The 16,387-nt window shown below is 35.3% G+C and overlaps 1 protein-coding gene across 1 annotated transcript in view; it reads right to left on the bottom strand.

Annotated features, from left to right (window-relative positions):
- Positions 1-9,393, bottom strand: part of LOC107550991 (UV-stimulated scaffold protein A-like) — a 50,316-nt gene extending 40,923 nt beyond the window's left edge. The window contains exons 1-5 of the mRNA XM_016232467.1: positions 9,069-9,393; positions 5,361-5,687; positions 5,122-5,231; positions 4,819-4,947; positions 2,196-2,262 (exon numbers count right to left, since the gene is read on the bottom strand). Of these exons, the coding sequence (XP_016087953.1) occupies positions 2,196-2,262; positions 4,819-4,947; positions 5,122-5,231; positions 5,361-5,687; positions 9,069-9,393 (958 nt within the window). The remainder of the gene's footprint in view (positions 1-2,195; positions 2,263-4,818; positions 4,948-5,121; positions 5,232-5,360; positions 5,688-9,068) is intronic.
- Between the last annotated feature and the right edge of the window lie 6,994 nt (positions 9,394-16,387).

Here is a 16,387-nt window from a genome sequence, read left to right as displayed (position 1 = left end):
TGTTACTAATGTTAACAGATACAACTTTTAATTTTACATATGTATTAGTAAATGTTAAATTAACATTAATGTTAATCAATGCATTAGAAGTATTGTGTAGAAGTATATTGTTAGTTTATGTTAACGTTAACAAATTAAACTTATTGTAAAGTGTTATAGGTGACTACATACATTTGTCATTATACAAGACAGAAAATAGGCATTTTATTGTTTGTTTTTTTCAGAGATGTATATGGGCTGTTTTGTTATTTTCAGTTTTGAAACTTTGTGCTGCGTTATATTTTCTGTTGGAAATTTGTGCCCACCGTTTTATGTAGGCCCACCCACTTAAACATTTCTGGCCTTTGCCCCTGGTCTGTACTTGAGTTTAATTAGTTACTTTCACATTTTTATAGTATTTAACACATGTAAACAACACTGCTAATAGCCGACAGAGTCCACTTCGGAAATAGAGAAACAGGAAAGTCCATCACCTCTTTAAAAAAGGGAGGGAACATTTGATATAAATTGAAACACTGAGCAGTCATTCTGCAATCTGCTACTAATTACAAACTTTAAACATCATTTCAATCTCACCTAAACCTTTTTTATGCATTGTTGCCACCAGCTGCAGAACAGATTGTCTATTCATCTTGTCTTTATTTAACCAAATGCAGTTACTACCTTGACATATTAAAGTGCAGTTTAAAATACTGGCACAATAGATATTGCAGACCAAAAACTGTTATGTTTAAATCACTTTAATTCTTTTGTGATAAAATCAGCACTGTCAACTTGTAAAGGCAGTATTATAATTCTTTGACTGGAATGTGTAGATACTGAGAATGAGTCTCCATAAGGGTTTTTGCTGACGCAGGTGTTGCTGACATGTGAAGAACACCTCCAAGTGTCTCAAGGAAAACTAAACTCCTCACAATGTAAAGTAGCCCAGGAATGTTTCCAGAAAATAATACCACTTATGTAGAGAAGTTGATTCTTTTACAGTTCACAATACAATATCAGCCCCCAATGATTGAAAAGTTGAAATATCACTTGAAAAGTGGCTATAGGTAATAATCATGCAACAGTCATTTTAATAAGTTATATATTTATGTAATATGAACATTTATATTAGATTAATTTCTAAATAATAAAAATGAGTATAAACATTTAAATTAATTAAAATGATAAGACAATTATCTACTAATAATCTTCTAATTTTATTTTATTAAATGTGTATTAGTAATTATAATCTAATGAAAAACGCTTCATTTTGTGCATTTTGTGTTTATAAAATGCTGAGATATTGTCCCTCTAACCAGGGTTATGATATTATAACAAAAACTAAATCTAATATCTAATAAAATAAAAAAAATAAATAATAATCATTTTTGTTACTTAAAATAAAAATAAAATGTTAACTGACATATCATAATATATATATATATAAATTATTTTATTTCAGACATTCTCCAAGGAAACGTACTCGGTAAAACTAAAACTGAAAAATTTATGTAGAAAATATTTAGACATATTTTAAAAGGGGAAAAAAAAGAATAAAATATCAAAAACACACAACAAAATACTAAAACTGTATAAAAAAGAAACTTAAAATGGAAAATATGAAAAAAATAAAAAGTAATTCAAAATATTAATGAAAACTATGATAGTATCTCAGTGATACTTAAAATGACACATGCCGCTAACCTCCATGATTTGTTTCATCAGAAGACATGGACATATAAGAGCGATGTTGAATATTTAGACGATGTGCTCCCACGAGTGGACTACTGGCAGACATTCGCAATGAACTCTATTGATCATGCAGTGGCCCCTGGCCTCTACCCTGAGAGGATAAGATAATGAGTTTCCGTTTAAATGTCCTCCACTTATGGGGAAAAACACATTCCAGCAGTGCTCCTCGCGCCCTCCAATATATTTTGTACGGTCTAATTAACTCTGTAAGCAATCTCAATTACTTTGTGCCCAGGGAAGCGTCGGCCAGGCACACTCCTTAAGCAGGTCTGTTATCCTTTTAAAAAATGAGCTGAGGAGGTAGCCTCGGACAACTGAGCCCTACACTTCATTTGTCTTTGGGCAAGTTTGATGGCTATGCGTTTAAAAACCTATTCAATCTTATAAACCAAAAATTAAATGTACTCAGCTGTGATGGTCCTCTGTGCATCTGCTATTTATATGCTAATCTCCTCTCTTACGGGGAAGGTCTTGCAAATTATTACGGCAAACCAATAACTCAGGTGTACGGACTAGCGGGCTAGCTGTCTGCAGAACAGAATGAAATGCGTTTTGTCATGAGAACACGTTCTAGGCAGCCTGGAGAGAGACTCCCGTGAAGTTTCCTGTCATATCTCAATTTGAAAGCTCACACACATATACATACATACAAACACACACACACACACAGGGTTATTTCAGGATAGAGACATTTTTCCCAGTCATCTCAATGGCAAAAGTTATAAAGTGTTATAATTTACCCAAATTCACCCTATTCACGCTTTCTTTCTTTCTATCTATCTTATTTATTGAATAGGTTCACTGTAAAAAAAAAATTTGTAATAAAACAAAGATTACTTAAGTATGATATAAAATACTATTTCAGTCTTTCTGCTTCTAAATTTTACACTTAATTCAATGCGTTACTTGCCATTTGTTTGTAATCATTTGTTAAAAAAATTTTTTTCCAAATTGTTTAAAAAGCAAATCCTACAGTAAATGTTTTTCAGAATACATTTATTAATTAAATAGTTTCATCTGCCGAAAACAAATATTGACCAACATTTAACTGTAATTGTGAGTAACCAAAAGGTATCAGTTCTTTCATGTCGAAGAACGCACTGTGAGCTAGTGACCCCCAAAATGAATTTGATCACTTAATTCAGAGTTAAATGCACGGCTGTCATTGCATTAGATCACAGCACATCTAAGCAAGTGTCATCTCAAATGCCGTAGGAGCTGTAGGTCTTTTAACCAGGTGCTGTTAAAGTAATTTTTATTGGATATACAAAGTCAGTTCTCTTCAAGTTCACGCAGATTTTCTAGCAGTATAATCGCAGGTTTAGAGGATCACAATAACTATCAACATGATCCACATTTCACAACCACAAAGTGTCACAATATACTTTGTCTTCATACTGACCGATATATATTGTTCTTTCTTCCACAAAAAAAACATGCTTTAAAATGTTATTTATCACAACAACATTCATACATTTTTAAGTGTTATTTACTTTAAATCACTGTATATGAGATTTAGATATAACATATTTATCTTTTGTTTGCCAAAGAAAAAGAAACTAAATAGATATTATTGTTCTCAATTATTGAGAACAATCCTTCAGGTCAAACCATTAAGTTGCCTTATCACAGTAAATAATGTATATTCTCCCCCGGACCTTTAAATGTTTTTTCCTTACATATTTTGTGCATAAGGAACCTCAGACCTCAGCCACAAATCCACACAAGGATCTTACATGAGGAAAAATATGGTGTGCTATTTATGCAAATAACTGATATTTTGGTGTACTTTAGTAATTCATTTTTCCTTATAATATATTTACATTTCCAAGCTATTGGAGTTTTTTTTTTTTTATTATCTAAAACTCATTATCATGTGATAAAGGCACACAGAAAAATTATAGTCATTTTACACTTTTTTCTGTTCTTCAATCAGTAGGAGTTTAAGCTGAAAGCAATTCCACTCATGTCATAGCAATGACACAGGGAATAAAGTAATGGAATGCTTTTAGGGGGAAAAGGAAAAACTAATTATGATAAAGGCCTTTTAGTTGTTGCTTTATCACAAAGCACTGACTTTTTGCATTGAAAATCGTCACTGAGAGTGATAAACCTCTCTGGCGTGCAGTCAAGTGCTCTGTCAATGTCAAACCCCTCCTTTTTCTCTACCCTGTCTGTTCTTTTCATCCAGTTAAAAATGGATAACATGTGTCATAATGGGTGTCTCCTAACTGCTTGCTGTGTCCCATTCCACCCTAGAGTGAGCAAATCTCCATTAGCAAATGAACTGTGCCTCCCCGTAGAAAAACTCCCAGTATCGATGCAAAGATGCACGTCTTAAGAGTTTGACCATACAATAAACAGTGTAATCTAAAAATGTCCACACTACACAAATATTCTCAACACCCTCATCATGTGTTATATGTGGACATCTTTTGACAAGCAAACATTTTCCAGCACACTATTTGACAAAATTCCAGTATTTAATGTGTGGGGAAAGAGCGCCCTCCTCTGGGGATAATACATTTCTGAAGTTATTCCAGATGGAATTTGCACTGCTGAATTATTGTGATGATCACTACTGCTTACAGCATGGTACATACTGTATTTATGCATACAGTATATACTATACCTTACTCACTCAACACAGAAAAATCAGTCATGAATCAATGGAAATTCATTGATATATAAATTAATGTATTATAACTATTAATATTATATACTTTTTATTGTTATGTAAACATATTGTTAAAAACAAAAGATGATTTCAACACCAGAAACATTACGATCTGGCTTTGATGTAACTGTGAAAAGTTAAATATATTGAATACAATTCGCAAAACAAATTCACACATGATATTTGTCATTGTAAATTCCTGGAACAGGCAGCACATCAAAAATAAAAACAGTTGTCAGTCAACTCACATTTTCACCTTCACAACACAACAGATGCTTCAAATTTAAGAAAGCACTCAGTTATAACAGAAACAACAGCATGTGAGCATGTAGTACTCTCCTTACTGTTAACTCGAAATCAGTGCAAAAAAAGTGTAAGCCTACATCTGTTTGAAAAAACAAACTCACCACTCTTCTTTCTCTGTTTTTGTAATCTATATGAAGACACTCGTGTTTTCTCAAGGCGTACTCCAGTGATTTCTTTAACTCAGTGGCTCTCCTCATCAGTTCTTCCTCAACACCCACCTTTGTAAAGACCTGTAAAAGACACATTTTACACTGTAAAAGATTATGGTTTATATAAAGTTTCAAATATGGATTGTTGTGGAAAAGAGCAGCTTGGACATTGTGCTAAACATCTATTTTTGAATAATCAATGACAGGTTTTTCATTTGGGAATGAATGATTCCTTTCAGAGGTCAAAGGGTTTACCTGGATCCAGGACTGCACCAGAGGCAGGTGTCTGGTTGTGATGAGTCTATGAAGATTCCTCACAGTGTTTACTACTGCTTCATTCTCCTCCGTCCCCCTCAATTTTAAATCTGCAGACATGATTCAAATTGGTTATTCACAAAATTTCCCGATTTGAACTCCAAATTCCATGCCATGCTATGACATGACAGAGGATACGTATCATGAGAATAGCTGTGAACACGATCAGTCAGATACACCTGTGGACACATTGAGCTCCAACTGATATCTATAAGACATTAAACCAGTGCTGCGGAGAAACGCGTCCTCATCAGGAACTTCCTCTGTGTCACTCTCGTCACTACACTTGTCTGGTTGCCCTTCATCATTTGTCTTCTCGGTCATCTTTCCGTTCTGCTCATTGCTCAGGTATTTACTGCAGCAGGGTTGGTCAGATATGTTCTCAGCTCCCGCGGAGGTTTTTGCAACTGCTGCTTCCTCATTAAACAGGTTTAAGTCATCGGTTGCAAGCAGTTTTATGCAGTTGTTCATCTCAGTCAAGGTTTCCTCAATCTCAGTTGTAATTTCTTAATGGAAGAGAGATCAAAACAAGCATTTTAGCATGGATAGAAATGGATGGGCACACTTTTTCTTATTAACTATGGATGAATGGCACTTAACTACATTTTTAAACAGAACAAGACTTGAACAAGAACTTGTCACTCTTTTTTAAACAAGATTGTTAAATGCTATTTGTGTTTTCTAGATATTAAAAAAAAAAAAAAAAAAATTATAAGATTTTGAAGAGGTGATTTTAGTTCACTGAATGTATTGCATCCAAGCAACTTAAAAAAGTGCTAGGAGTTTTGAGCTAAGAGTTTTGAATAATGACATCAATGTTCTAATATTAGCGCCAAAGTGATTGTTAAAAACAAACTACGACTGTACTATTTCACCCACATCCTGTAAATGTATTGCCACCTTTTACTCTTCCCAAGTCTTAAAGAATACTCTAGCAATTCATTAACCACTTCTGACAAGGCTTTTGTAGTCAAGAGGTTATGAATTAAAATGATTGATTTATTGAGGTAAATATTTAGGCTGTTGATTTATTTTTACAGTATTATATCTAAGCTTAACTATTCCAGGATATTGTTCATTTAATTTACAATATGTCCTGGGAGCTATCACTCAGTGTTTAACCAGCATATAAAGTATTTGCTTAACATAGTTTCTCAGGAAATGTTGATTCTTGGTGGAGCTGTGAAATCTTAAACATGCTGTAAAAAACTTAAAACACTTTATTGTAAACTTACTCTTACAGCAATACAAATCTAGGAATTTCACATTTACGCAAGCTTTACATGCAAATTGTTTAAATATTTTCTATCTGTGCATTTTAACCACAGCAATTTAGAATTAGTTCCACTTTCTGCATACAAATGACTGGATTGCTTATGGGACATGTGTGTAGCCACATTGCGTATGTAAACAGGGTGTCAGTGACTAAAAGATGATATCTTGAAGGTATCAGTCAGACAGGATAAGTTTTCAGGACAAAATGTCTGTAAAGTACTTGTTACTGTGGATGTCAGTAATGATTATTGCCACTTTACACAGGATAAGCTATACAGACATTGTTGAGATAGGTGTGCTGTATACTGCATTATATCTAGGATTATTAGCTGAAAGTGATTTAATTCCAAAAAGTGGTACAACAAATACTATATTACAAGCCTGTAATAATAAATTGCTCTCATAAATACATAAATCTGTTTCCAGAATGAACGCAATGGCATTTAATAAATATGTGTAGGTGCCTTGTACGTCAGCTGATCTGATTTTCAATACTATAATTAAGAAGAAGTATAGAGAACTATAATTAAAGATGAGCATAACTCAATCCCATTTTCAATAAGCAGTAATTCCAGTATCTAAATAGAAAAATAAGTAGAAATTCTGCTGTATAATGTAGACTGACTTCAGATATAAAAACAGAGATTGGATGGGTAATCAGATGATGTCCTATCAAGAATATGTGGAAATATAAACATGATTCGCACTCACGAGAACAGTCTTCTTTTTATGTTTTATTTGACATTAATCATTGATGGGAAAAGACCTGGGCCTGTATGTATAAAACTTCTCAGAAATGCTCTTAAGAATAGTCTTAAGCTTTGACTTAAGTGTCAAAAAATTCTTAGTAAAAAGTAGGACTTTTCTAAGAGTAGGAAACTTTTATAAAGACCCTAAAAGCAACTTTCAGTAAAGTCTAAGACTGATTCTTAAGTGTTGACTGAGGTGACACTTAAGTGTTGTGAACTAAGGACTACAATGATGTCAACACAAAATGGCCGACCTCGACCTCTGAATCAGCCAATAGTGAGCCTACTCATGTAAAGTCACAGCAGCACAACACCAATCATTTATTGTAACAACAATAAAATCATTTCATTAAGACTGAAATGTTTTAATTTAAATGTATTTTTAAATGCTTTGCATTGTGCAAATTTATCACAAATTATTACTAATGCTTTGTTTAATGGTGTGTCTCCTCATTTGCAGTTAGAGCAATGATGTGAACATGAGTTCCATCAACGGCTCCAGTAACTCCAGGAAAGCCCACAATTCTCACAAAAGTTGTTTTTGCAGTATGGTTTGGCGGTCAGTTGAAAATTTAATAAACTGCCATATAGTAGTGGCCAAAAGTGATGTCCGGCTTAGGAAATTTGACATATTTTCATCCTTAATTTAAAAAAAATTTGCAAGATTTTGTAAGCATATTGCATAGTTGCTTAGTCAGTTGTTTTATTTGTGATAATAATGCAATGAAACAAGCCAAATTTTGCGGTCATAATTTTTGACCATTCTATCATACGAAGACATTATGAACACATGCAAAAACAAGAGGACCAATGAAATGTAAATAACGTATGTTGTAGTCAATGTGCCAATGTTGCCAATTTAGTGATTTTGACACTAGATTTAGTGACTTCCGCATCCCTTTAGAGACTTTTTTCAAAAACCTCCCTTACGAAAAAGAAGTTTATTCAAGTGTGCTATTAGTATACTTCTTTTAACAGTACACTTACAAGTATACTACTAGTACACTTACTACATAAAGTATACTTAAAAATATACTTGAACTTTACTTAAGTATACTTACTAAAATAAAGGGCTAGCAACAAAATCAATTTCTTGGACAAACATTATCTACATTGGAAACTCTCCCATGACGTCATAAAGGTGAGTTCACTGATCTATATAAATATAAATATAGATCAATGAACTCACCTTTATGAGGTCATCTAGCAACATTAAGTGACCAGTTTTAGCTACTTTCAATTGAAAGCAATTGGCAACACTGGTCAATGTTTTTTTGTCCTTTGTATTTTAACGGTTTAAGTGAAATGTGGGGTCATAAAAAAAAAAAATCAAAACATCACTTTTGGCCACTTTTGTTTTTGGTGGGGTTAGTGCCACAATATGTAGGACTATAAATAGACTAATACGTATTTTTTCCATACGACAGAAGTCAATGGAAACCAGCAACTATTTGGTTACCCTTATTCTTCAAAATATATTCTTTTGTGTTAAGTAGATAAAGAAATTCAAACAGATTTGGAACAACCCGAGGGTGAGTAAATGATGACAGAGAACTTTTAATGTTTGGGTGAACTATCCCTTTAAGGAGACATTTCACTATGATAATGACGAATTATAATCAAAATTAAAACCGCCCATAACATCAAGTGCATAAAAATCATATGTAAATAATAAACAATTTGAACATAATATTGGAAAATACGACACACAATTTAAATTTATTTTTTATCAATTGCTCGATTCATTCACATTTGATTACACAGCTAAATTTAGCTAGAACACAATATCTTTTCCATTAGTCTTTATATAATTACAGAACACAAGTGACCTGTCCCAAGGTGCAGACTGATGGCATTAAATACTATAATCACAGAACAGGCGCATCCAGATAAATACCTTTTTAATCTGCTTAAGAAAGTGATATCCCAGAGACAGTTTCTTGTACGCCTCTCCATACGTGGCGTGCCATGACTGCACAGCCTGAATGGCAAGTGTCCTTAGTTTTCTCACCACCTCTTTGGGTGGAGGCAACGGTTGCTCAGTGTCTGTTTCTACTGTAAGTTCCAGGAACTCCTGAAAGTTTGTGATGAGAAGACCTCTGAAATGATGCGACCGGCTGAAAATCTCATTGACCATTTGGAAGGCAGAGAGACGGATCTCTGCATGCTCTTGGTTCAGCTGGGTCATAATCAAGTTGTAGAAATTATCAACATAGTCAGTGGAAACTCATAAAATAATGAAGAAATACAACTTAACAAGGAGTGTAAGGTCCAGGGGCGGGTCTAGAGCATTTTAAATGGGGGGGCCAGTCGGGGGCACTGGCTCAAAAGAGGGTGGCCGGGGGGGGTTGTGTTTGCGGAACGATGTATGTTAAAAGCACACGTCCAGTTTTGTGTGAGTGAAGGAAATCCGCTTGGGAGTGGAGAGATTCGTCCTCGCGCACATGGATCGCGTAACATTATGCGCTCTCGACATTGTCATTAAGATCAGAATATAGAAACCGCCTAAAATTAAAAATTTACTAAAAACAAGCCTATGGCAAGACATTTGGTAGGGGGGGCACCTGGGGTGGCTAGCCAAATTTCAGGGGGGGCCGGTGCCACCCCTGGGAGAACACCAGACGCCAGCCCCTGACACAAAATGCATGATGGTTAAACAAAAGACTGTTACTGGCTCAAGTTGTCGTTAAGTTCACTTCAAGTCTTCAAGGTAAAGTTCAATGGGCTCTAGGGGTTAATTGGTTCAATGGGCCTTTTGCTAATGCAGTGACCGCAATGGGGCAAAAACACTCACTAAACAAATAAAGATGCCCTTAAACTCTTAAAGAAGAGTTTTCCTGTTGCTATAAAATCATTTCCAGAATGTTCTAATCTATTCACATCACTCACAGTTTGGTCCACATTGTTGTTGTTGTTTTTTACTTACTGTGTGTGAATAAATCAATAACCGACTAAACATACTTTATTCACTTATTTTCTTCACTTCCTTCATTTTGTCTTGATTTAACTGTGGTTCTCCAGAGGTAGTCAACTTCTCAACCAGTTGTGAGAGCTTATCACGCATTGTTTGGTCCATCTTGACATAACCCTATAACAGAACGAATAAAGAATGAAAGTATGAAGGAATGGGTCAAAGCAACCATCACTGAGAAACAGTTACTCCCATATGCCATTATTTTTGTTATGCAGCTGATGTTCAACACAGATATATTGGTAACACTTTACAATAAGGGTACATGAATAATCATGTACTAATGCCTAAATTAATACTTAATTCATCATATACTAATTAATCATTAAAGGTGTATCATGAACTAGTGAAGAGCTATCCTTAACTACAACTGGAGTCATATGGATTCACACATGAATAACGGCAGCCATAACTACATGTTAGTACATGTTTGATAGTTAATGCATTAATTAACATTTATGGGTAAACTAAATCAAACAGCCTCTTTAAAAAGAAATAAGAAATACTCTGACTTTGAAATGAATTTAAATAATTTAATATCATAATTTGAGCTTTTGCCATCTTCAGCATTGTCATAATCATTACTGAGTGAGAAACCGCCTAAAATTAAAAATTTACTAAAAACAAGCCTATGGCAAGACATTTGGTAGGGGGGGCACCTGGGGTGGCTAGCCAAATTTCAGGGGGGGCCGGTGCCACCCCTGGCCACCACGTAGACATGCCCCTGGTAAGGTCATATGTCCAGTGCTGCTCTGTAGCCACAAAAACAAACACATAGGCACATGAGCAAATAAAGATGTATGCTTACTTGAAATGGACTTTGATTAGGCTTCATAACTGACAACATTGATCAATAAACACTGGGTAAGTCCAGTTTCCTCATTCTGTGACTAGATAATGAGATCGTAAGCACACTTTGGGCAGAGGTGGCAAAAGCTTTGGTGACCATGGCATGGCTGTCTGAAATCAGAATTTACGGAATCTTTTTTTTTTTGTTTTGCCTCACCGTCTGCAAGCACAAAATGCATGATGGTTAAACAAAAGACTGTTACTGGCTCAAGTTGTCGTTAAGTTCACTTCAAGTCTTCAAGGTAAAGTTCAATGGGCTCTAAGGGTTAATTGGTTCAATGGGCCTTTTGCTAATGCAGTGACCGCAATGGGGCAAAAACACTCACTAAACAAATAAAGATGCCCTTAAACTCTTAAAGAAGAGTTTTCCTGTTGCTAAAAAATCATTTCCAGAATGTTCTAATCTATTCACATCACTCACAGTTTGGTCCACATTGTTGTTGTTGTTTTTTACTTACTGTGTGTGAATAAATCAATAACCGACTAAACATACTTTATTCACTTATTTTCTTCACTTCCTTCATTTTGTCTTGATTTAACTGTGGTTCTCCAGAGGTAGTCAACTTCTCAACCAGTTGTGAGAGCTTATCACGCATTGTTTGGTCCATCTTGACATAACCCTATAACAGAACGAATAAAGAATGAAAGTATGAAGGAATGGGTCAAAGCAACCATCACTGAGAAACAGTTACTCCCATATGCCATTATTTTTGTTATGCAGCTGATGTTCAACACAGATATATTGGTAACACTTTACAATAAGGGTACATGAATAATCATGTACTAATGCCTAAATTAATACTTAATTCATCATATACTAATTAATCATTAAAGGTGTATCATGAACTAGTGAAGAGCTATCCTTAACTACAACTGGAGTCATATGGATTCACACATGAATAACGGCAGCCATAACTACATGTTAGTACATGTTTGATAGTTAATGCATTAATTAACATTTATGGGTAAACTAAATCAAACAGCCTCTTTAAAAAGAAATAAGAAATACTCTGACTTTGAAATTAATTTAAATAATTTAATATCATAATTTGAGCTTTTGCCATCTTCAGCATTGTCATAATCATTACTGAGTGGCGAAGGATTAGTTGATCCTCCTCATCAAGCATAGAAAATACTAACACTAATAACTGATCTTGCCTGTTTTGTTTTGATCTCTTTCCCTTTAAATTCACCCTACTGTGACTTATATCCAGCTAAATAAATAAATAAAAACTCAAAACCCACAAAGCATATTTGTAGAACGATTCCAAAAGAAATGGCCAAACTAGAAACATGCAGGTAAGGTCAGAACGTTTGCTGGGTGTCAGTACAGTTCACTGTCCATCCAGACGTAGGCCGTGATGATCCTGTACCTCCGCTCTCTGACTTCTTGAAAAGCCACACCACATCTCTTAATTGGGCTCAATACTCACTGTGTTAGTACATGTGCATTTGATAGAAAGTATAAAATAAATCATGAGCTTAGTTTAGTAAGTAGTTAACAGTTAATTAATTATGATTGGGTGCCCTCAAGTAAAGGCATGTCAAAATAATGCATTAACAAGCAATGAGTAGATGTTAGTGTATGAATAGTTAATAATAAATTAATTATTATGGGTCCTCTCAAGTAAAGTCATGGCAAAATAATGCATTAACAAACCATGAGTTGATGTTAGTTTATGAGTAGTTAATAACGAGTTAGTAATGATGGGCCCCTCAAAGTAGTCATGACACAATGACACATTAACAAATCATCAAATAAAATACCATTAACATTAAACATGCAGTAAGAGTCTTTATTACTTTAACCCTCTGTGGTCTGAGGGTGTTTTGGGCCCTGGAGAAGTTTTGACATGTCCTGACATTTGTGCTTTTTTCAGTTGCTAATAAACATTTTAATGACTAAGTTTAGTAGCACCATAATCAGCACAAACTGAGCTACAATAATATGTGGGCAGCATGTATGTATGTGATTGTGTTTTTGAGAAAACAACGTCTATGCGTGCTTAGTGAAAAACTAAAGTTTTAAAGTCACTGAAATAAGGCCATAAAACACATACAGAACATTTGTTCACAAGACTATTGAGAACAGATCTTGAAGTCTAGAGTTTTTGCATCAGAATGATGTGAAAATCATCTTGTTTACTCACTCACAGAAAACAATATATTGATTTAAATTTTCTAAGACACTTTTTGTGTAGAAAAGGAATATGCGAGGGGGCGTGAATGGTCATGTATAATGAGTGATTCACACCTGAGAAGACAAAGGCCTGCATAATGAGCTGCATAATGAGCTAAACAAAGATAAAGGTTATTTATAGTTCTTTTATTATATATTTACATAAACATAACATATGGACTCAAAAAAAAGCCAAACATACCTGTAAAGAAACACATGAGGTAAAATATAAAGGTCAAATATGGCGTGTCCAAATTAAGCTAATGGAATACAATTAAATGACAAACACATTGCTGTTAATTACTGTACATAACTTTACAAAAAAATAGATGCAAACATGACTTTAATGATTAATTCGGTTTACAAAAGCAGCCAAAATGTATTAGATTATAGACATAAATGTCATATGATGCAATTTCAATTTTTCCTTTCTCTTTGAAGTAGTGAAAGCTCTTGGTGCATAAAGAAGATCTGTAAAGTTGCAAAGACTAAAGTCTCAAATCCAAAGAGATATTTTTTATAAAAGTTAAGAGTCAACCACGCCTACCTAAAACGGCTCGTTCTAACACTCCCCACATGTCTACGTCACGATGTGGGAAGATTTGCATAACGCCAAAAGTTCACGCAAAGAAGGAAGGCGGAACTTTTATTCTCGCTGTAGTATTGTTGCTGCCACCATGTCATGAAGGCGCTGTGTGTTTCGTTGTGAAAGCAAAACTACTTTGTTTGGCCTTCCAAAAGAGGACGATATCCGCTTCGTCATGCCTAGAGCTGATCCGTGCTGGTCGCTGAGGAAATACATCAACTTCGCGGTGTGGATCGCCAGATCGGCTTTCACCGTGGACGAAGCGGAGTCCAGCCCGGGGTCGTCACATGTGGTTGCCGCAAGCCCGCCGTACGGTTTTGAGCAGTGTAGAGTAGCACTTGTTTGTCATTTCTCCGAACACAAATGCAGACATGGTTTTATGTTAACGCCGCGCGATGCAACGCAACGCGTAAAAAGACAGTGTAAGTCATTATAATCCGTAATTATGTCCCCACTGGATGCAACAAATGCCTTGTTTGTAATGGGTTTTCATGTTTTTGAATCATCGCTCCGGCCGGACAGGGCATCACAGTATAGTAAGGGCGTAACATTTCCGTCACACGCTTGAGGTATTCGACCAATCACAACGCACTGGATAGCTGGCCAATCAGAGCACACTTCGCTTTTCAGAACGATGAGTTTTGTAAAAATCGACGAGTTTCAGAAAGGCAGGGCATAAAGGAGAAACAATAATGTACAGTATGTGGAAAATAATGTGTTTTTTGAACTTTAAACCACAAGAACTGAAGAACTGACTCAGATCAGTTTATGCTTATCACTGTGTCCAAACAAAGAAGTAACAGAAAACACTTTAACTCCAAGTTCTGCCAATTTATCAAAAAGTGCTTTTATTTCTACATTATACTTCCTACATTCCAAGAAAACATGCCCTACTGTTTCCATACTCCCACATTAACATAATCCAGAAATATGCTTTCCTACAATATACAAAAAGTAATTTAACCCACAATGCCCCAACCTCAATCTACACAGTTTAACTGAGTCCCTACGGGATGGACAAGTACAAAAACATATTTTCCTAACTTTAGGTTGAATAGAAAAATAATGTCTACCCTTGATTTCCTTTTCCCATCCTCTCTGCCATTCTTTTATTAAGCCCTCTTTAACTCTTTCCCTCAGTTCCACCCTCCCCAAGGATACATGCATATCTATTTCTCCTCCTAAACTCCCCTTCGCTATATAATCTGCCTGCTTATTCCCTATCACCCCAGCATGCCCAGGCACCCAACAGAAAGTGATATTGCAAGCAAACCCAACTCTAAAAAAAACACACTCAAGATGTCATTTACAATATCAGGTTGAACTTTAGATTTTCCTGCTCTTAAAGTTTCCAGAGCTGCTGCAGACTCAGAACAGATAAAAACTTATCTCGGTCTGGCTTCTTCAATCCACCATAAAGCCCATAAAATTGCCATTAACTCAGCAGTAAGAACAGAGCTTCCATTCGAACTACGTTGACCAATTTTCAACCCTGTTTCTCCACATACATACCAAACCCAGCTCTCCCATTAACTGAATCTCTAGACCCATCTATAAAAAATGATTAGACTACTCTGATTAATTGAATTAATATATACCACTATTCTTAATATCACCTCCATCTTATCTTTTTCCTGAAGAAAAGCAAACTCAATTTTCAACTCAGGCATCACCCAATATGGCATAGGTAACTATCCTATATGCTCTGCAATACCTCCCTGTTCCAATCCCATCTTCCTAGCCCACTGATTTACATTAACAAAAAAATTATTATATTTCCTACTTCCAACAAACTCTTGCAACAGACACCTTGCTGGATACGTATAAGTACATCCACTGAGTTTTACCCAGTACTGTAGTCCTAATTTAATACGCCTTAACCATAAGGGCATTTCTCCCATTTCAATAAGCAAGGCCGAAACTGGGGAAGTTCGGAAGGCCCCACAACAAATCCTCAAAGCCCTTGTTTGCACTACATCTAACCAATCCAAAACAGTTTTAGAAGCAGACCCATAATCAATAATTTACCTGATCATGGCCTGATAAATTAGTAATAACGTCTCCCTATTGGCCCCCATTCACATCCAGCTAGACTTCTCATAACATTCAAAACTTTTTTGTAACTTACCTACATTTACAGCCCAAGTCATACGTTCTTCAAACCAAACACCCAAAAATGTAAAAGCCTTTACCTTCTTCAATGGAGACCCATACAAATAGAGCCCTATATTAGGTAACTTTCTTTTAAAACCTAATATCATATATTTTGTCTTAGATGCCGAAATTTTAAATCCCCATGTATTCCCTCATTCCTCCACCAACACTACACTCTAAAAAATGCTGGGTTGTTTCAACCCAATGTTGGGTCAAATATGGACTAACCCAACTGTTGGGTTAAAAAGCTAATACATTTTTAAATTAGCTTTTTAACCCAACAGTTGGGTTAGTCCATATTTGACCCAACATTGGGTTGAAACAACCCAGCATTTTTTAGAGTGTAACATTCTTTGAGTCTGTTTTAAAACAAACCCTACATTACGCCCTCTTTTCCAAATGGCCCCATCATTTGCAAATAAAGAAAGCCCAAATCCTCTCTC

This window comes from Sinocyclocheilus grahami, unplaced genomic scaffold, assembly GCF_001515645.1.
Source record: "Sinocyclocheilus grahami isolate Dianchi unplaced genomic scaffold, SAMN03320097.WGS_v1.1 scaffold411.1, whole genome shotgun sequence".
Classification (NCBI taxonomy): Eukaryota; Metazoa; Chordata; class Actinopteri; order Cypriniformes; family Cyprinidae; genus Sinocyclocheilus; species Sinocyclocheilus grahami.
Note: the sequence above shows the minus strand (reverse complement) of the source record. Positions and strands in the feature narration are given on the sequence as shown.